Here is a 21,063-nt window from a genome sequence, read left to right on the forward strand (position 1 = left end):
AGTTATTCATCTGCTCTTCAAACACAACCACCGAAATAGCTAGAAATGAGTTCTGTACGAAGCAAACAGCTTGCACCAACTACATTCTTCAGCTGATGATTCCTTGGAGATAACATATTGCATTTGGTTGGTGCAATAAACACATCCTGTAAGAAATTCTGCAAACCCAAGTAAGTCACTGTCCGATACCAGACCGTGCCATGCAGGAAGCAATGAGGTTGTACCAGTTCTGGAAGAGATAAGGCACACTATGCCTGTGCAGGTCACGGGTCCAGGTGGCACAAAGCAGAAACAGGATGTAGAGTGTCAGAGAAGTAGGAGCTTTTCTGCTGTGTATCATTACTTTTGAAGCATTCCAAGCCCTTTCCCCAAGCTCCTCCAGACACCATAAAATGACTGCTGAAAAGGGATGGTGAATGGGATGATCAAGTTCCTTCCCCAAGGACAGCTAAGGCAAAAAGAAGTCAAGTAAGGCAAAGAGTTCAGAATAACAGACCATTGGGATGAAGAAAATTGAAAGGGATGGTGTTTGAACTCCAGTGGTCGAACATAGGAAAGGATGAAAACTCCAAAACACATTTATATAAGATGCTGGAAAATTTATCTGTGGTTTTATTCCTCATGTGTAATTCTTTTAAAGGCAAAATTTGGTATGCTTTGTCCTTCTTTGACCTATCTCTGAACCTCCTTCTTTGTCCTTAGCTTTTAGCAGTGCCCAAGAAGAGCTCAAGTCCTTGTTTCTGTGGCTGAGCTGCCTGTTTGCCCAGAGAGGTTGCGGATGCCCCATCCCTGGAGGTGTTCACGGCCAGGCTGGATAGGGTCATGGACAACCTGATGTAGTGGGTGGCATCCTTGCCCATGGCAGGGGGTTGGAAATAGATGATCTTTAAGGTTCCTTCCAACCCAAGCCAGTCTATGATTCTGTGATATTTCTCCCACACCTATCTATTTGCTCCTGGAAGCACAAGATGCTCCTGGAAGCACCCCCTGCCCTCTCCACTGGCTGACGTCTCTTGGCCAGACTCAAACCAAATTGCTGAGCTCTGCAGCTGCAGCTATCAACCACCACAGCCACAACGAGTCCCAGAACTTAGGCTGCCACGACTTCCCCCCTCTTCCAGCTTAATGAATGGGAACAGAGCTGCCCCTGGAGCGTCTGGGGATGGCTAATCCGTACAACACCCACTGTCGCTGGGAACATGAGAGGGAGAGTGCTGAGGCTATTAACCTCCTGCCGTTTGTTTCTGCTGCTCCTAAAATGGCCATACAAATCCCCAAGACGTGTTTCACTCAATACAGATTGATTTCCACTGCCTGGCTTGCACTGCAATGCAAGGATTACATGGGTGGGGGAGGGGGAAGAATAAAAAAACCTTACAGCTTCTCCTTTTGCTCCATCCTTCCCTGGGAGGCCAGGCGAGCCAAGGGACCCCTGTAACAACAACAGGACTGTCATCAGCACGATATTAACACCACTTGCAAGCACAAGGACATGAGTAATGCAGCAAGACAAGAATAAGGAATGAGGAGAATCATTTCTACACAAACATTTATTATTTACAGTCTCTGGAGGAGCTGCAGCTAACATTAACACACTATGGCCAATTGATGAGCTGTTAATGAGGAACTAGGCACTCTTGGCCACTTAACTCACTTAAGAGTAAATTAATATAAAAGCTCTGCAGCCGATGGGACACATAACCATTGAGTCATCTTAATATCATCTTTCCTCAGCCTGTCCACCATTCTGTTGTCTCAAAAACCTGCTGTTTTGTAACTAAATACTGATTTTTTATTTATTTTCGACTCCGTGCCTGTACAGCATCCACTCCAAAGCTCAGAAGCCTCTGGGCACAGCTGTAATGAACATAAGCAATGAGCCTAAAAGCAAACAGAAAAGAAGCCTTGAAAAACTGAAGCAGCCCTCAGGAACTACCCTACCTACAGGGAAGTGAGGCTCAGAGTTGGGAATGTGCAAAGCTGTAGAAAACAAACGAACAGGAAAACCAGGCACCGCTTCTTAAATCTGTCTGCACACCAGGATGAATGGGACTAAATATGTTGAGGCTGGCAGCAGCACAGATAACAGGGACTGCAGCAAACACAGGGGAAAGCCAAGTTTTACTGCATGCAGCTGGCAGTTTAAAGAACAAATGGAGAGTGGGAAGGGAATAGACACAGAACAGGAAAGCCCAAGTACATGGGAAGGAATTGGCCGAGTGTTTTTACTCCTAGGTTCTGCAGCAGTTTCTTTTTAGGAGGATTATTTAAAAAAAGGAAAAAAGAAAAAAAAAAGCCTCAAATGAGAAACAGGCACAGGCACTGCAAATGGTTACTATGGGCTCTGATTAAACCAAACAGGTTTGCTGTGTATTACTTGGAGGGGGCTCTTGCCTTTTGCAATCCTGAATATTTACTGTTTTAGAACAGGTGGGAAACATCTAAATTGCTGAAATCTCTCCTGCAAATGACATTTAAGGCATCTCTGACAAAAGTGTCCAGAGTAAATACTAACAGATAGAGCAAGCCTGGTACTGGATTATCTTTTTCTTTGTTTGTTTGTGTTATACGAGGCTGCCACAGTAAGCAGCAAAAGGCCATCTCAGTCCAAAGGTTATTTATGCTCAGTGAAGAAAAAGGACATGATACTCTTTTGCCTTCTATGTCTCATACTGAAGAAATATCGGTATTCCTGTGTGTGGAAACACTTAGCTCTGAGCCCTCTTCTATCCTGTTTCAGAGTTTTACAGCCTTTGGACAAAGTTCCTGCCCCTGCGATCTCCACATATTTGCCAAATGTGGCCGAGCACAGGCTTAGAGATGCGAAGGGTTACTTTGCAGACAAACAGCACAACACAGTTTTATTTTCTTAGCATCTTGCTAACACACAAAAAGAAAACAGAGGTAAGACAAAAGACTTACGAAGATCTATTTTCATAAGCCTTCCTCAATAGCTTTATGAACACATCACAGTGTAGTTAGTAAAGGCTCGGACTTACTTTTTCTCCTTTATCACCTTTCAATCCAGGAAAGCCGGGGGCTCCTTCTTCACCCTAAAACACCAAAACAAAATGTACCTTGTATGAAATAGTATATATATCTGTGTATTTAGAGATCACAGTTACCTCTTGGAAGTTGAGGCCAACCTCTCCTCCTTGCTGTAAAAGATGCTGCTCAATCACCTGCAACTTGGCCATATTTGAATGTGTTCACTTCCAATTTTCCAACCATCTGCCTCTTACTGATTTTTTTTTTTTTTTTTTTGTAAATACCAGCCAGGAGGAGTCTTTTTTCCAAGAACAAAATTAGAGGCATATCCTTGTTAAATAAAACTATTTCAAGCATAGAAACATTTCACTGACAAACTCTCATTGCTGCATTTCAAAGTACAGGGACTTGAAATTTTCTGTGGCCAACATACTGCCAGAGATATATCATTTATTTCCCCTTTTACCTGTTCACGTTAAGCCATAAGGTACACCTTAGAAGCCATTCCATTTAGACCTTTATCAGTAGGTACTTCTCATAGTCAACAGCTGATGTCTTCAAAGACTCAGAGCACGTTTCAGACAGTACTCAGTGAAGGAGCAGGATTATGCCCAGTATTACACAGATTTGTTCAAAATCCAGCAGCCTGCCTACGTTTGTCCTGCATGTTCATGCTTCAACTGATGGCACCCAGGATCCAGCATTGCTGGGTTTTACAAGAGACGTTGGCATGTGTCCTACAATGGATGGTTACCAGCATTTCTGCTACCTGAAACGGTGGACATCCATGCATGGGACATTAGGTAGAGGTTGGACGTGGTGCTTAGGGACACAGTTTAGTGGGTAGCATTGGTGGTAGGGGGATGGTTGGACCAGATTATCTTGGAGGGCTTTTCCAACCTTTATGATTCTATGATTCTATGATTAAAACTGCTAGACTGCTAGCAAGTGGCATGGCACAAAGCAGAGCTAAGCCACTGAGAGCTTTTTCCCTGTCTACTTCTGTAACACAGAAAGATCCCATTGAAATAACACTGAAGTGGTTAAGCCAAGCACATGAAAATTAGAAATGTATCCAGCAACTCTGGAATTTTCTAAGCTAACTGTAAACACGTATGGACTACCTACCTATGCAAGTAAGTTCAGGCCAAATCCTGCCATTCTGTTTTATCTGCTTTGTTTTTTTTTCATGAACAGTCTAGTACACTTGGATGGATGTATTCTAAGGGCAAGGTTCCAATCAATTTCAGACAAAAAGACAAAATATGGCCTTATTTATAAGCATAGTTTGCACTTATGAGTATATTTTGCACTTAAAGGACAATAAAAGACAGTATCTGAAAAGTATCTGTACTCTATATGTAAATTGAAGTCATAAATACGTTAATAATCACATTTCTTGCTAACTGAACCTTCATGCAGCACTCGGCCTAGGATTTCCAATGCAGCTAGTGGTACAAATCAGATCTGCTGTATTTGAACGGCTCCCTGATGAGATAGAAAACCCATCAAATAGCAAATGTGATTTTAAAGGAAATTATTTGCTCTAAGAGGTCAATATAACTTGAAGAAACTGCTGTTCCATGGCAAAATGTGCAGCATAGGTAGAACAATGATTTGTATGTTTTCTTGGCAAATTAAAGGAATAGGGTTAAATAACTTTTATTTTTCTTTTTTTTTTTTTTTTTTTTCTTCTTCTTTATGAAGTAACAACTTCTTGGCATAGCTGAACAAAGTAACCCTGATATCAGTCAATAAATTTCATACAGTGCTCAATGAGCCATTCATGTTGGACAGCACCTAAAAATGTTTCTCCTCCAACCTTCCACTCATAGAATCACAGAATCATTAAGGTTAGAAAAGACCTCCAAGATCATCTGGTCCAACCATACCCCTACCACCAATGTCACCCACTAAACTATGTCCCTAAGTACCATGTCCAAACTTTAGTTAAACACCCCCAGGGACGGTGACTCCACCACCTCCCTCAGGAACCCATTCCAATGCCTGACTGCTCTTTCTGAGAAGAAATGTCTCCTAATGAAAAGCACCATCAACAGTGAACTCAGACCAAGCTGTTCAGGGTTTTATACACTTCGGTTTCCCCTTTTGATTTTCCACAAGAAAGCTGCCTGCAAAGATGTGAAGTCCAGAACAACGTGTTGGCCTTCACAATGAAGGGACTGCATGGCCATTTTCAGGAAAGAACTGTAGACTCTCCCCTACCCAGTGATCATACATACCAGGAGCAGCTTTTCAGCCCACTGATCAGCCCCAGGGTCAACAAGGAGGGGAAAGAGGCTTCAGGGATTCACCATGCTCAAGGAGTACATGAACCAGCAAAGCCCAGCTCTCCAAGGAGCTCCCTAAAGACATTTTCTCCATCTGTATCTACTGCCACAGCCTCCCTCCTGCTGCATAAGCACTGTGTGGCACACCCCAGGTGCTCCAGCACAGAACTGACCCTTCACTAGAAATAAATTTAATCAGTTTGCAGTGGCAATCTTCAAGTACCCACCAGCCTTACCAGAAAACTGTGCAGAAGCAACCTAGATTCTCAATACAAGTTTAACATCCACTGGGGAACCACCACTGAATGCCACCACCCAACAAAGTAGGTCTCCTACTTCTGCCACTTCATCTGACTCCCTTGTAGCCCTGGAAAACTGCTTTGTGTCCAGCAGAAAAGACTGTCAGGCAAAGGGTAGGTTCAGCAGCTCTTGGAACCTCAATAAAAGCTTGAGATTGTGTTGTCTATATCGAAACACGCACGTTCACAAAGTAAAGTGCATAACCTACAGGAGTGATCAGCGGAAGAGAGCGGGAAGCAGAAAAGCACTGACATTGCTGTGCTTTCATATGGTGCCAAAGGAGCTGTGACAGGCAGGGATGGAAAGCAACCAAGAGCCTGCACCCTCAGCTCACTGCCAGCTGCCAAAACCCTCACTAAAGGACGCAGCTAACTGGAACAGAGTTCTGTTGCCAGGGCAATTTATTTCACTAAGCTTTTTTTTTTTTTTTTCTTTTTTTTTTTCTTTTTTTTTCTTTCTTTTTTTTTTTTTTTTTTTCCTTTTTAGTACCCAATTCATGAACTGCATCACAATCACAGAATGATCACATTTTCTTTTCAAGTGGCCAACAGAATTATTTTTTAACCAGGTAAGATCCCAACTGTTGGGCTTACTGTGCTGCTAAGACCTCAGGAAGTGTTGGTGTACCCCAAAGCTGTGTGTTCCCCCCTTGCCCTCACCCCAATTAGGTCAGCTGGGTTAGCAAAGGACCAGTGCATCTCTCCTGGAAACCACTAAGGCCAGGGAAAGTTGCAATTAGAGAATGACAATATTGATTGAAGGAGAAATCAAAGGGGCCTGAAATGATGGTTTTGAAGAGGAGTTCTTGCTGGGGAGGTTACAACTCCAGCAATGAGGCTCAAAAGGAAGGCAGTAGATTTTCCTGAGTACTTTTTAGTTTCTTTTTAAGTTCTTGAACATACTGTCTTTTCCTCATTCACTGAAAATCTAGCCACGTATGTTTAGCTTCATCCTCTGCGCTGCACAGCCAGTGGCCTTTAATCAAACCTTCCCACCAAGGTTAACAAGAGAATAAACACGTTGATTAGCTCATCGTTGGCAAAACCCTTGACAGAAGGGTCTACATCTGGCAAGCTGCCATCGGATCTCAAGTGGCCAGAGGACTTCTCGTGGGATATCACTGTGGTGTGCTCTCAGCCAAGTGGAAGCAGCCACTGCTGAGCAAGAGAGGGCTGGTAGGTACTGCAAGCACTGAAGTCATATAGTGGTACAGACTGTTAGCATACAGAGGTAACGTACCTAGTGGGTAGCTAGATATTTCTACAAATGCCACTTTTCATTTTTCAAGAGTCATTCTATGAGTATTTACTTGAATTACAGCAAGGCCTCATTTCTTTCCTGCTTGGGTCACTCTGTCAGACACTGTATGAATAAATACTAAATGACAGTCACTACACTCAAAAGCCCAGTTCAAAATTGCAAGCGATATGTAAATGTAATAAAGAAATAGCAGAGACAGAGGGTACAGGCTAGTGAAATAGCTGCCAAGCAGACACGGCTCTGCAAGTGCACTGGGCTGAAGGATCTAGTTATCACGCTGCGAGAAATGGGTCAGCTTCAGCAGCTGGCATTAAGCCCTGGGGAAGAAAACTCATTGCATTTCTTGCACTAAGGCCAACCGTGGTTGTACACACTGAGAAGGATAAAAATAATTCTGTATATTCACAGGCTGGCTGTGTTCCCAGCTTCGACACAATGAGATTCTGGTGGTGACATGTAAACCGTACGTAACTCTTTATCCCATGCATTTCTGCTGCCACCCATCTACTTTATGGACAGCTGAACTTTTTTAGGGAACTTTTTCTCCTTTCTAGAGAAACATCTGGACTAGGACAGGAAGGTAACAAGGACCAGGACTCCAGGGAAGAAGCAGAAGAGACTACTATTAAGGAGAGGTACAGAGTACAGCTTCTAAGGCAGCTTCCCTTAGGCTTAGCCAACAGCTCCTAGTTTTGATGGAGTACCTTCATACTTTGGGTGGGGTGGCCTGTTGTTTCCTTGGCCTATAGTTTTGTGCAAAAATGTTTGAGCATGTATGTATTTTTACCTGTGAAGAAGTGTATTAGTAAATATGGCAGTTTGGCTTAGGAATTTCCCAAAATACTGACTCTTACAAACTGAGGATGTAGCACCAAATAAATCACTCCGAGAACTCAATCTTTCTTTCCCTAATGAACTGATACAAATTCTGTGAGCAAATTAAGAGGTTTTCTAAGCCATACTAAAACAAAAAGATTAGGCAGCATTCAGTAAGATAGAATTTTGAATTTGCTTGTATTTAATCGTTGTGTTCAGTCTCACAGAAAAAGATACAGAGCAAGCCTAAGCACTACTTTTGTCCTTCCTGGGTGTCTCAAAGCAAGGTTTTTATGAGCCATGTGTTTTTTCCAGACCCAATGGGCAAAAGAAAATGCCACATCCCAAAGAAATTGAGAGCCCAGGCAACTCTCAGCTGCTGCAGAGTATTGATATGACTAAGAATAAAGATATCCCCATCAGCTTCAGGTTACTACAGCAGCTGAAAATACAGGTGAGCTGGGAAAGTATAAACATTTATAGATAGGTTCCTTTATTGGCTTGTGCATCAGCAGTTATCCCATTTTTAGATTTGAGTAAGGACAAGTTCCTGGCATACCAGTGTCACATCGATTTACCAAATCATGTCAGCTCTAGGCTAGAGATCCCTCCATGGTCAGGAAGGTCGTAAGGTCTCTTTTGAAATTATTATTTTAAAACCTATCATTACATGCTCACCATATGCACTCATAATGCACACTCAGCTTAATTTGTTGCATATCATCCAAAGATTCCCCTCCCTTGGGTTAAACTGAGCCTTACTAGCCCATATAATCACTGAATGTTATGTATATGGGCTGTGACTAGATTATATCTACATCCCATGTAGATCCTCAGATGGCTGAATGGAGATAATTGTAAAATTACAAAGTAGATAATCTAATTGCTAGATAATATGCTTCCTCAAAGATGGAACTACTACTACACAGATTTTGCCATATCCAGCCTCAGAACAGAGACCTAAAATGGAGGAAGAAGTTGTCCTCCTGTACATGGAAAGATACAGAGATACAATAATTCAGTATTACCTGATTCTAGAGAGACATGGAAAGCACAGGAAGGAATAACCCATCAGTGCTGCTTTTTAAGCAATCTGCTCAAGTTTAACTGCTTTTCTTTCCTCCACTTGCAACTCCTTAAGCAGCTGCCAAGTTTACAAACATTTCTTCCAACTTGAGAGCAGCTGTGGCCTATAATCACATATTTTATTTCAAACTCTGGGTTGTGGCCTATGTTAATGGAAATGAGAGCAAACTAAACAAGAAAATAATGGGAAAAAAAAAAAAAAAAAAAAAAAAAAAGACAGTCCAAAACACATGGTTAGATTCTTATTTTCCTGTCAAATTCAAGTAAATCACCGGACTTTTCCTTCACCTTCACAAAGCAGACTACAGAAGATGTACCACACCAAGGTCAATTCTATATACCACCTTTATTCTCTCTTCCAGATTGGTCTACACCTAACACAAAAGCACCCCTTTTCTAATCCCAAAATGAAATAAAAATGTCTAACCCTGTCACAAAACATCAATAGAGGTGTCACTGGGAGACCTGCACAAATCTGCCAAGCAGGGCTCCATGAATCACACACTCAGCATATTGACAGCTTGGCAAGGCGGGGGATCTATGGCCAAGGTGGGAGATGAAATAGCAAAAGCTGAATCAAAATAGAAGAAAACGGGCAAGATAAATGGAAACAGAAGGAAAACTGAGCTGCACAGTGTTACCGTTTCATGATTAATACACCTCTCTCTCCTCTGTTAATTAACTTCACGGTATCCCTGTGAAATGAGAATTTACAGCAACTCCAATATTGCTTTCATTCCACAAGGGTGATAAGTCAGAGGTGCAACTGGAAACACATGGAAGGCCCCAGAGTCTGTGACAAAGATAGAAACTCACTGCAAATTTCCTAGGTCCTAGGTCAGTGCCCTAACCATAAGTCAAATCTTTCTCCTGGCTATTTGACCTGCATTTAATTTGGCAACCTGATGTTCCCAAAGGATAAACCAAAAGACTGTGGGTAAGTGGCTGCTGCTAATCCAGCCCTAAACAGTTTTCAGGGTTTGATGAGAAAAGTGCAGAAGGAGATGTTGCAAATTGAGTATGTCTTTAGAAATATTGTCAGTCCTGGGCTTGGTGTTTTGTTTTGTTGTTGTTTAGTTTAGTTTTGTTTCTTTTGTTTTGTTTTGGAGTGATGAGGGAAATATTAAGTTTCATTAAAGGCCAGAGGTGATCTGCAGATCAACTGAGATGCAGAGCTGCAGTGGATGTGTCACCCAGCTCCATTTTCAAAAGCTGCTGACCAGACAGGCAACACAAATGACTGCCATTTTCTAAGGCACAGATGCAGGATTGTATTAGCTTAATGATGCTAAAACTCTATTAATATCTTGGAAAATTTGACAACAAAACTGGCATTATCTTCTGCTTCTGCAAGAAATAAGACATTCATTTCAACTAGGAGTTCACTTCAGTTCATTCTAAGAAGAGAAGAAAATCATCTTGCTTTGTCACAGTATTATATTCTGATTTTATAAAAAGAAAAGCCATGTGGACAACATACACAGGAGTCAGTAGAAGTTGTAAGTGTGCTTAGTCTATCAGGAAGCCCAGCCCAGTATTCAGACAGCTTGTTAAATGATAGTTACGAACATATATATATATGTATATATATATATAAATATACACCCATAAACTTGGTGCTGCAGGTGAGAAGATTCATCAGAACTTAGTGACTTGGTAACCGACCGTATCCTGATCAAGGTCAGTGTTCAGAATAGGATGGGAATCTCCTAAGACTTCAAAGCACTCATCATTACTGCTAATTAGCTTCATACTACCTGCAAGTCCACTGTGACACTCCTTCACTAACTACATAGGGGATTCCTGAAAGAGTGGGATGGTCTGACACCTCTGACAACTGTTCAACTGTCAATTCAACAGTATGAAAACTGCCCCATGTATTAAGCAACTGCCCCACCTGTATCAAGACTGCCTTCAAGACTTACTTGCACTGAACATCTACCTCTGTAACAAAGCAAGGGAGATAACAGATAATGTCCTAGCTGTTGCATTTGAAATTCCTCTGTTCAACAGCTATACGAGTTGTTTGATCAACTGACCAAATCCTCTCAAGTTCAGAAAAACAACTGAGAAAAAAAAATGGATTACAAGAGGTTGGATTACCAGCAGCAAAAGTATTAGTTGCTGGGAGGCAGATTTTCTTGCAGATCTCAGAGGAAAAACATGCAAGCAAAGGCAAGAGACAACTCAGTTGATTCTGCTTGCATCTCCCTTGGTATTCTGCCTATGTACCAGTCTTTGCAAACAGCAAAAGACTGTCACAGTAAAGTAGGATTTAAATCCCTGTGCTAATCAGGATGCACATGTAGCACAGTCTGGTGGCCCCTGGAGCACCTAAGAAATCCAGTGTGAAAGAGAAAGCAAAGATGACTTCATATTATTGAACAATATGTATCAAGATGAGGGATTGATTGACAGATCATTTGTATCCTGCCTTGACATGGTGAAAGCCAGAATCCTCTCTGCTTGTGAAAGATAGCCCAGGGATACAGATTTTCCTTGTATAACCAGACCAGATAATAAGATCTCATCTATTTTTCCAGTGACAAAATATATCTTGAACATAAAAAATCCTCTATACCTGATCATGGAAAGCCAATAAAACCAGATATGATGTGAGCAAGAGGTCCTTACTCATCCATCCCAAATTTCTACTGATGTGGAAGAACTGTTACCAAAATTAAATTCCCATTTCTGTTTCTCATGGTTGGGACAAGAGGATGCATTTGTTGGACACTTTGAAATGTGAAAAACAGAACAGCTCTGCTCTAAAACCTTCCTTGTCTCAAAGTAAAAGCTGATGCTCCTTCCTGGTATATGCCAGAGCTTGGGATGAGGCAAAAAGCTTGTGAAGTGCTAGAGGGGAAGTGTCCACTGAAGTAGAAAAAATAACTCAGTCATATATCATGACACTTATTAATTTACATTCTTACATCTACAGATAGCACACAGAAAATAGTTTGGAGCATGTGGATGATTAGTCAGGTGCTGGATTGATATGTATTTATATTGCTAGAAAAATCTTTTAATTCCTTTTGCTCTGCTTCTGGGAAGCCCCTGATGCTCCAGACGTCCACACACCCCTTAAAAGTGTCAGCAGCATTTTGTGCAACATCTGAGAAGAGCATATCAGGGCAAGGGAGTACTGTCTTGAGGTACTCCAAAATCCAGTGAAAACCTGCTCTAATACATCTGCTGCTTCTGTTATTCCACATTCACCACTTACAGACTACTCCAGTGCCTCACTGAAGCGTGTAGAAAGCTTTTCCTCAAGTTTAACCACATCAACTAGCCCACGATTTCTTCCCCTACCTGGACTATAAAGCGATGCTGCTCCCAGGTCTTCATTTCGAAGTGCTGTGATTATTCTTCTCATTTTACATATGGAGACACCAAGTCACAAGGGGAAAAGCTGAGGACAAGATCCCCTGTGGAGCCAATGCCAGAGCTGGGGACAAAACTGGATCTCCAGGCCACTTCAGCACGAAATGCATCTGATTCTCTTGAAATAATGACCACTAATGATCTTCTCACTGTTTTACTGGGAAATAAGCATTTGCCATGAAAAAAACATTTGCTATTGTGTGTGTGTTCATTGCCCAGAAAGGTCTGAGACAAAAATCATCATCTATATGTCATATCCAGAGACAACAGGTCTTGTAGGCTTTGGAAGACTAGGTAGTGCTGAAGACAAAGGGTGAGAGACCCAAAAGGGTGAACTTCAGATGTCCAGGTTGGTACCAGGGTTCATACAGAACAGCATGAAACACAGGGGTGCTGTGATACCACCTGCCCCTCCACCTGCACTGTCACAGAGCCACGGTGCTCAGCCATGACCAAGGAAATTCAGCCAGGAAACTGCTTTGATCAGCGGAGCACACCATGAGAAGGGGAAAAACTGGGCTGTTTGACTGCAACAGCAGAGCAGAGCTTGTGACACTGCCCCTGCCCTAATATCAGAAACATTGAGAGGGAGGAAAAGCTGCGTGGCTATCATGGGCTGGCTGGAAGGGCAGATGTGAAAATGTGAGAGGGGCAGAGAGAACTTAGATGGCTTTGACAGACAGCAGATAGCAACCTGCTTTGTGTAATGCTTCAGCTGTCTGTAATTCAATAGGCTACAAGACCTGTTTCACACCGCTAGCAAAGCTTTTCACTTTTGCACCTAACAGACAGCTAATCCATACCTATCAATTGCAATATCGCTCTCAGGAACATCTCAAATCTGAGCAAGAGTTATAAATGACAGAATCAAGGAAATCTGATTTTTTTTTCTACCTCTCCCCTCCAGCTCTTCTAACAGAGGAAGCAAAAAGATGGCAAATCTTTCTCATTCGCTTCCTTTCTACGCTGCCAATGGATCTTGGCAGAGAAAGCCTCTAAAGAAGTGCTGGGGATTTCACAAATTTCTGGTTGCCAGTAGATGTCATTATATACCAGCAGTGTGCCTGCCAGCCAGAGTCCAACGCTGAGAGAGAAAAAGAAAGAAAGAAAAAATAAAGTGATGTTTTCTAAGTTTATGTAAGTAAAAAACAAGTTACTAGTACCCTTGCACTGCTGAGAATTAAGCTGTCACGATGCACAATTAGTAAGTGATCTGGCTTTGAGCTGTTTATTACCATCTGCAGCTGTTATTCTGGGTCACAGAAAACCACAGAATTTCTCTAAAGCCCTCTAATTATTGTTAAGAAAAAAACTCCATCAAACCACAGTTATTTAGCTGTGCAGAATGTACTTTAACTACAGTTAAGAGGACTGAGAAATACTTGAGGTGCAGACCGAAATTGTCTGTGTGCACAAGAGGATTCAGACCGTACTCAGAGCACCAAGGCAGACAGCGACATTACTACACCTTACTCTTTAATGAGAAGACTCAGAAAAGAAATGACAGCTACAAATTACTCCAATGAGCTCCACGAAAGCCTTAGGAATTAGTGGAGGTGCTATTATACAGATGTAGACCATTAGGAAGACATGTAAACATTGGATGGGGAGGTTAAGTGCTGGATGACCTTAACCAGATGAAGCCCATAGCCAGGAATGGATTCTGAGGGATATAATTCCCAGAAGCAGAAAAAAAATATATATAAGGAAAAAAAAAATCTGCAGATATTGCACTTTCACTTTCCATTACCAGCTCAATTTGAGCTATGCTCACATTATTTTTCATTTGGCAATAAACTAACAAGATGTGAGTGCTAAGAACCATGCCCTGAGGAGGCAATGTTTCCACAGACCTTGTCTCCAAGGAACACCAATTACTGGGTGACTGGGGTTTTGTTTTGTTTTCCAATTTCAGACTCAATAGTATCTCCGAACTTGGAAATGTTTTACCTTCTTGTTACTGTCAAGATGTGCTGGCTGAAAGAGTGCTGCCTGCAGTCCTGGACCCTGGTGCCTCCCAGAGCCCTCAGTCTCCTCTCAGCCAGCCAGCCCCAGGTAAACCAAGCTATATTCAAGATATTTTGAACTTGATGACTATCCAAACACTACAGCAGCCCAAGCAAGGCCTAGAAACTTCTGCAGCATCTTGCCTGCAACAGGGCTCAAGGCTTCAGTGGCAAAAGGACGCAACATCAGTTTAGGTATATGGACTGATTCTTAATCCTTGCAAGCTTAGACTCCACATTGTATACATGCTCAGAACACATGTTCTACTATGTTTTGGTTATTCTCCCTGCTTTGTATTCAAGCTGGTTTGAAGTTGAGGCTCTCACATTTGGCACTTAGTTGAACCGCACTGCAGCAACCTGGCCATGTACCTGGCTGCTCCTGGCCCTACCTTTCAGGCTCAGCTTCCCGACTTAGATTTTGATCTGCTTCATCACCAGGGATGAGCCTGGTGATCTAGACTCCTGGATGAACCTGAGTTCTATCAGTGACCCACTCTGCTCCATGATGTGGGTGCTGTGAGGTCCCTATGCTGCCGGCCATGGCATATCAGCTCCAGCCTGCATTTCCCTTGGGGTGTAACTGCCCCTTGTTGCACCCTGACACTCAGGGACTTGACTCTCAAACAGTATAGCTCTGCAAGTCCAAAATTCCAGCAAGTGAGCCACTATAACAGCCCTTCTGATGTCCAAATGCATCCCTTAAAAAAAATCCAGGCAAAAGCTCTCCTTGCCCTCCAACCTGTGCAACATTAGACTCCAGCTATGTTCTTTTTTCAGGCATTTCTGCACCCATTTTACTTGAGCCCCATGTTGCTGGCTGCCAGCCAGCCCCGACCAAGAGGCACTGTGGTCATTTGGTAAACCATGCTGATAAAGAAGTTATGTGGGGCAAAGAAGTTACATGGCTTTTAGGTCAGACCTTTCTTATATCCAGCTGCCTCGGGGTAAAGACAGAGAGAGAAGGGTTGCACGTAGATAGACTGCATCTGGCAGGGTGGATTTCCACAGCTTTTCCAGAAGCTCTAAAAATGGCAATATCTCCAGTTTGGAAGACACATAAGGGAAAGGGAAGCAAGGCCTTTATTTGAAGGATATAGCAGGAAAGATATTCAAAGCCTGGAGGGACAGAGAGTCTCCAGCTTCATTTTACAGGAACAAAGACTAGCTGCTTTGCCTAAGGTCAGCAAATCTGTTGGAACCAAGTTTAAAGCCCACTTCTCCTGCAGCATAGTCCAGAGCCTTAGCAATCTGCCTGCTTCTCTATGCTTGGTCTTGCAGTCACTGCATCTCTAATAAGCCAAGCCACTTCAGAGGTTTTATTCTCATTAGAAATCCTATAATAATCCGCCTGAATTTTTTATCAGGGCAAGTCATTACCATGAAAAAATTCCAACAACACAAAACCCCACACACATTTTAGGAGAACATAGACTTAATCTTCTAAAGTTGTTTCTCATATTCATTGATGCGTTTGTGATTATTAGCATGAAGGGAAACAGATAAGGCACAAAGGGAAAGCTCAGATACTCTTGGAAACATATTATCAAGGGAACTCCCATAGAGCACTGTAATCTGTAATGAAACCTTCATCCACACCTCTGCAGGGGAAGGTGGGTGCTCTGGGTTAGAATTTTTTCCTCTACAGAGTGGCTTCCTATGGAAAAAAATCAAAGCAGCAATCACAAGACCCAACTTTTTAATCAAAATCCTCATTCATTTTTCTCCCTGGCACCACACATTACTAACCAAGCTATTCTATATCTTGTTCTTCCACACACGAGGAGCCAGAGATTTTTCTTCAACAGCTCTAGGCAGCATTGTCCCGAACCCTGAACAGGCTGGGGAAACTTCCGTCCCCTCCTGGGCAATGAGGCTGTTCGGGAGGTTCACCAAGAGTTGAACAAAAACTGTAAGAACAGCCAGCCCATAGCCCATCTGCAGCAGTGGCCTCATAGGAGACTTCTCCAGCCTACTGTCCTGTGATTGCACATCACAATTGAAAGTGACTTGCAGACATCCTAAAGCAAAGATAATGTCTTTTGTACTGAATAGATCTTGACAGATGTCTCTCTTCAAAGAATTTGTATGAACTTTATTTTTTTAAACACACACATTTCATCCTCCAGAGCAAACTGCAAGGAGAATCTCCAATGCATACTGTATGAAAAGCAACTTCATTTCGTTCCTTTGAAACTTGCCATCAGCTCGTTTCTTTTGCTTCCCCTTAGCTTTTGCAATAAAAGAAGCAATGAAAAGATGAATTCCTACTGATGTGTCCATACCACTCAGAGTACCACAGATTTTTCACATACAAAGCCATCACTTCCCCTTTTCACTCACAGACCCTTCTCAGCACCGTTGGTTTTTGGGAGGCAAGGGTGGCTCAGCAGTGCTGGAAAATACTCTGCACCTTGCAAGACAAGGGTGTAAGATTTTGAAAGCCTCTAAATTAAACTTTGTACGGGGGCATTAAAAGAGCAGAGTGGCTTGTGACGTGGATGGCTGTGCCCCAGGAATGCAGACCACAAACTGTACAGAACCTCCCTTGTCAAATGTGATTTACCTGACTTTGATCAAGTCACTGAAACTCCGTCTTGTTTGAAACATCCTTAAAAAATGCTCTACAGCTGTTCTTCTTGCCCTCATTCCTCTCCTGCTCCCATCCCTTTTGGAGGAACAGAGGTCTGAAGATATGCTTTATAAGCTTTGGAGGACCAGGCCATCTGGTCTAGCAAATACCTGCTCAAATAACCTACAGAAGAAAGCCAAAACAGTGCCTTTCATGTTGATCATGTTACAGATTTGGATATTTTACCATATAAAATCAGCCTATTGGTAACATGAATGTGTGAAAAACAAGTGAATAAAGACACAGCACAAATTTAGGAACAGAAATATAACAGACTATGTCTTAATGCCACAGGGATTAAATACTTCAAGGGCTGAAAGATGATGGCCAACAGCAGAAAATCAAGATCCAACACAGAGCAATGGCAACAGAACCACACCTGAATAAGAAAATCTACCCAGGAGCAGTTTGCATGATCACTTGAAGATACATTACGTTATTTTCTGGTTTGGTATCTGTGTACAATTCCTTGGTCTGTACTTGCATGTTTCTGCACCTAGAGATCATCCTCCATCAAGCTGAGTTCTTTAGGGCTGGCAGGACACGCTGGGCTGTCACTTGTTCCATCACAGCAAATTTCTTGGTTTACAAAGTCACACAAGACCTCATGTCGACATGAATTAGGTTTTTAGCCACAGCTGCTATTATCTTTTGGTTTACCACTAATGATGTGCTTGGCATGTTATGTGTTCTAATGCAAGCACCACTCTGGCTTTAACTTAGAGATATAACTGAGGTAATGGCCTGGGGAAGCAAGGCCAGTGCCACTGTTGTCCTCCTGGAAAAGCACTGGATTTGTCCTCTAACAAATGCCTCAGACCTCACGTAATTGCCCTACACACAATACTTGGCAAAAACACGATCTGGCAGGTGTTTGGCACTAGCACAGCTGGAAAGCAATACTATAATAAGGGGATTGATTTAATCTCATCATCTCAGTCTTTTCAAAGGTGTGATAACCTTCCTCTCTCAACACTTAGGATGGGAGCCTTGTTCCTACAAGAGAGTCCACAGCACACACATAACAAAGACTGCACGGACTGCAGCTGTTTGAAGTCAAATATCTCTGATCTAGTTTCCTAGCCCTGGCCCATACCCATAAAATCAAGGAAACATAAAGCTGTCACAGCCAGAGTGAAAAACAAGAATTCATGCTCACGCAGCCATTACAGCACAGCAGGCAAACAAAAAGGAGCCACATGAATCCTCTCCTTCCAGGTGTGTCACGTTCTCCTGTCTGGAAAAGGTCTCGTTTCCTAGGCTGTGCTCCTCCTTTTTCAGGATGGTAGATGGCAATCAGCATCACAGATACGTGTAGCCCATCACCCCGTAGTTCTGGCCCCTTCCCTCTCAAAGAGGCTTCTTCTGACAGCAAGACACAGACACGTCCTCCAGCCATATATCCACTGCACACAAACATGCAGGGGTGACCTCCCTACCCTACCTACCACTTTCTGCTACTGAATGCTCACCTTTACACCTAAAGGCTGACTTTAAGATGATTTTTTATGTTCAGAAAAAAATACACACAGACACAAACCCCATCATGTTCCCTTTAATCAAGCTAGGGAGTCACAGCACGTCAATTTTTGCTTTCCATCAGCAACAGCAATGACTCTCAGGCACTGGTGGACACGGGAGGCACACACACTGGCTCCCAAATGCACATCCTCTGCAGAGGAGCACATGCTGCCTTGGCTGGTAGGTGCTCCAAATCAACAAAATAAGCTGGCCATCAGCTCCGGGATCTCTGTGCCTTTACAGTCATTTGGGGCAGTCTGAGTTATTTGGCTATCCCAATCAGAGCAGTTCTGGGCAAACCTATTGTGTCTGGGGAGATCTTCTTATTTTTCCCCCCTCTGATCCAGATTTGCAGACCTATTTTTCCAGGCATGAGAATACTATAGATGGAGTGATGTTTTCCACCACTTTTTGCAGAGATCAGAACATAAGAAAACAGGAACTTGCTTCAACTGCAGCACAACTTACATTGTAAACATCATGTTTCCCATCAGACTGCTGACTCTCACCACCTGCCAAGCACGAGCTGGTTTCCAAAGGCTGAATTCTGAGTCTCAGAGGCTAAATAGTGGCTGTCAGTAGGAGGACTGCAGGAAGATGGATGCAGAAATGTGCGCTTTACAGCCCCCATGTCTCTAGCCCAGCTCAATAATATTTCCTGCCATGAGCAACCCTCATTTAGATTGTAATTTCACATGACACATTACCACCATATACAATCAATATATCATAATCATAGAAAGAACAAATGAGGAGATGGAATGGCCATAAATGCCATGTTCTTGCCACTGCAGCAATCTTCCTTTCAGATCACAATCCAATATTATTTTAAATTCCCTGAGCAATCGGGTAGCCACAGAATCCCTGGAAAACAGGTCCACAGACTCTTAAACCCATTTGCAGTATGAAGCATGACGATTTCCTTATTTCATCCCATCCATCTCTTAGACCCTCCTGTTGATCTTTTCTCATTGTACCCCACAACATGAAATTTCATTTTGGAAAAAAAGGAAAACACACACAGCCAGGTGCAATATGGAGTTGTGGGGGGAAACAGCTACTTGCCCTTTTCATTCTAGGTGTATAACCTCATTTTTTGGGGGAGTGGGAAGTTCCCAACCAGAATTGTCTGGAAATTCATGTCTCTTTCGATATACATTAATCCAATTATGCTTTATTTCTCACTGTTGATCACAGTTGAACATATTTTTCAAGACAGATGATCCAGCAATTTTCAGTGGTGTTACTTTCTATCTTTAATTTTAAAACTCTAAGTCTTATTTCTCTATCTTAACTGATATTTGCAATATGAAAATACTCTGGCTTTTGTCCTTCAGGTTATTAATGAAAATATCCAATGGAAAAAAAAGAATTATAGCAGTCTCCTCATGACCCAAATTTAATCCTGTTGAAAATTCAATAAACTTGAACTTATACATTCCGTTTGTTTTTCATCCTTCCAGCCAGTTACTTTACTGCATTATCCTCCATGAACTCACTGCTGCTTACATAAAACAAAGATTATGATTTCAATTTAATAGCATTTTACATGTCCAGTGCACAAAGGAAACTCAAAGAATATGAAGGGGAAAAGCAATGAACACTTGAAAGCTTTTCTATAGAAGGAAGCTTAACTCAATATAAAACTTCCCCACAAAGATCCAATTGTATCACATCTATTGCATTCTGTGCCCTCCAAAAGTTACCTCCAAGCTAAGCAAGCATCTCTCATTTAATTAGTTCAAGAATGGATTAGATCTTACCTTTTCTCCTTTTTCTCCTCTGCCATAGACTCTGCCCTAGAAATGCAAAAAGAAGAACGTACATTTAATAGCAAGGGTGTCAAACTATACTGTAAATACATATTTCATCTTTTCCTTGATATCTATGTGTGTGTGTGCATAAATATCACTAATACATATATGCACAAAATCACAGGATGGTTAATGTATGTAAAGTTACTTTTCGGGGCAAAATCCCTCAAAAATACTTCAGTTACAAATTAAAATAGATAGCCCATCCCCAATTCTCCTACTCTAGCACCAGAAAACACATCTTGTTTTTCACCGATACCAGAGTCTGATATTACATTTTCAAAATCAAAGATGCCAGCAACTCTAATTAGACTGAGGGTTAAAAACCTCCTTGCTTAAAAACTCAGCCTGGCATTTGCACTAATTGCAGCTGGGGAAAGCAGGATCTTGGTTATCTGAATGTAAAGAAGTTGGGAGAGATTTGCATCTTCTTTGTGTGTAGTTGCCTCTTACTGTCCTCTGCTGGACGTGCAGCTGTGCTAAAACCAAGTACATCCAAGACACATATTTTAACTAAAATGCCAATACTAAGTTAATTATCAACTAAACTCAGGGATGAACCCATCCATTCCCCCCTGAAAGGCCAATGGATGCTAGAAAGACCAGTTTCTCCCTGGTATAAAGGCCCAGCAAGAGAAACATATTAAACAGAGTACACTAACACTGTGAGCAAATGTTCCATGTAGAGGAGAGAAAAACTACTTGTATTTCCACCTTGTTATCTAAAAATCATTCTATTTCTTACTTACTGACTCTCCTTTTTCTCCTCTGAGTCCAGGAAGCCCTTGACTGCCGCTTTCTCCCTTCAAAAAGAAGAAAGGTTGTTGATACCACAGAGATAACCACAGGCCCAGAAATAATGGACAAAAATTTCCACTTATCCTCCCCATTGTCCTCACTTGTGAGCTGCATGATGTTGGTGTTTGCACTTCACAGTTAGGTTTTGGCTGCCTTGTGGTTTTATT

General features: G+C 42.1%; 1 protein-coding gene across 1 annotated transcript in view; it reads right to left on the bottom strand.

Annotated features, from left to right (window-relative positions):
• The window catches only part of COL22A1 (collagen type XXII alpha 1 chain), a 128,870-nt gene that overhangs the window by 99,206 nt on the left and 8,601 nt on the right, over positions 1 to 21,063 (bottom strand). Inside the window, exons 5-8 of the mRNA XM_032181166.1 lie at positions 20,848 to 20,901; positions 20,048 to 20,083; positions 3,000 to 3,053; positions 1,379 to 1,432 (exon numbers count right to left, since the gene is read on the bottom strand). Of these exons, the coding sequence (XP_032037057.1) occupies positions 1,379 to 1,432; positions 3,000 to 3,053; positions 20,048 to 20,083; positions 20,848 to 20,901 (198 nt within the window). The remainder of the gene's footprint in view (positions 1 to 1,378; positions 1,433 to 2,999; positions 3,054 to 20,047; positions 20,084 to 20,847; positions 20,902 to 21,063) is intronic.

Source organism: Aythya fuligula, chromosome 2 (genome assembly GCF_009819795.1).
Source record: "Aythya fuligula isolate bAytFul2 chromosome 2, bAytFul2.pri, whole genome shotgun sequence".
In the NCBI taxonomy this organism is placed as follows: Eukaryota; Metazoa; Chordata; class Aves; order Anseriformes; family Anatidae; genus Aythya; species Aythya fuligula.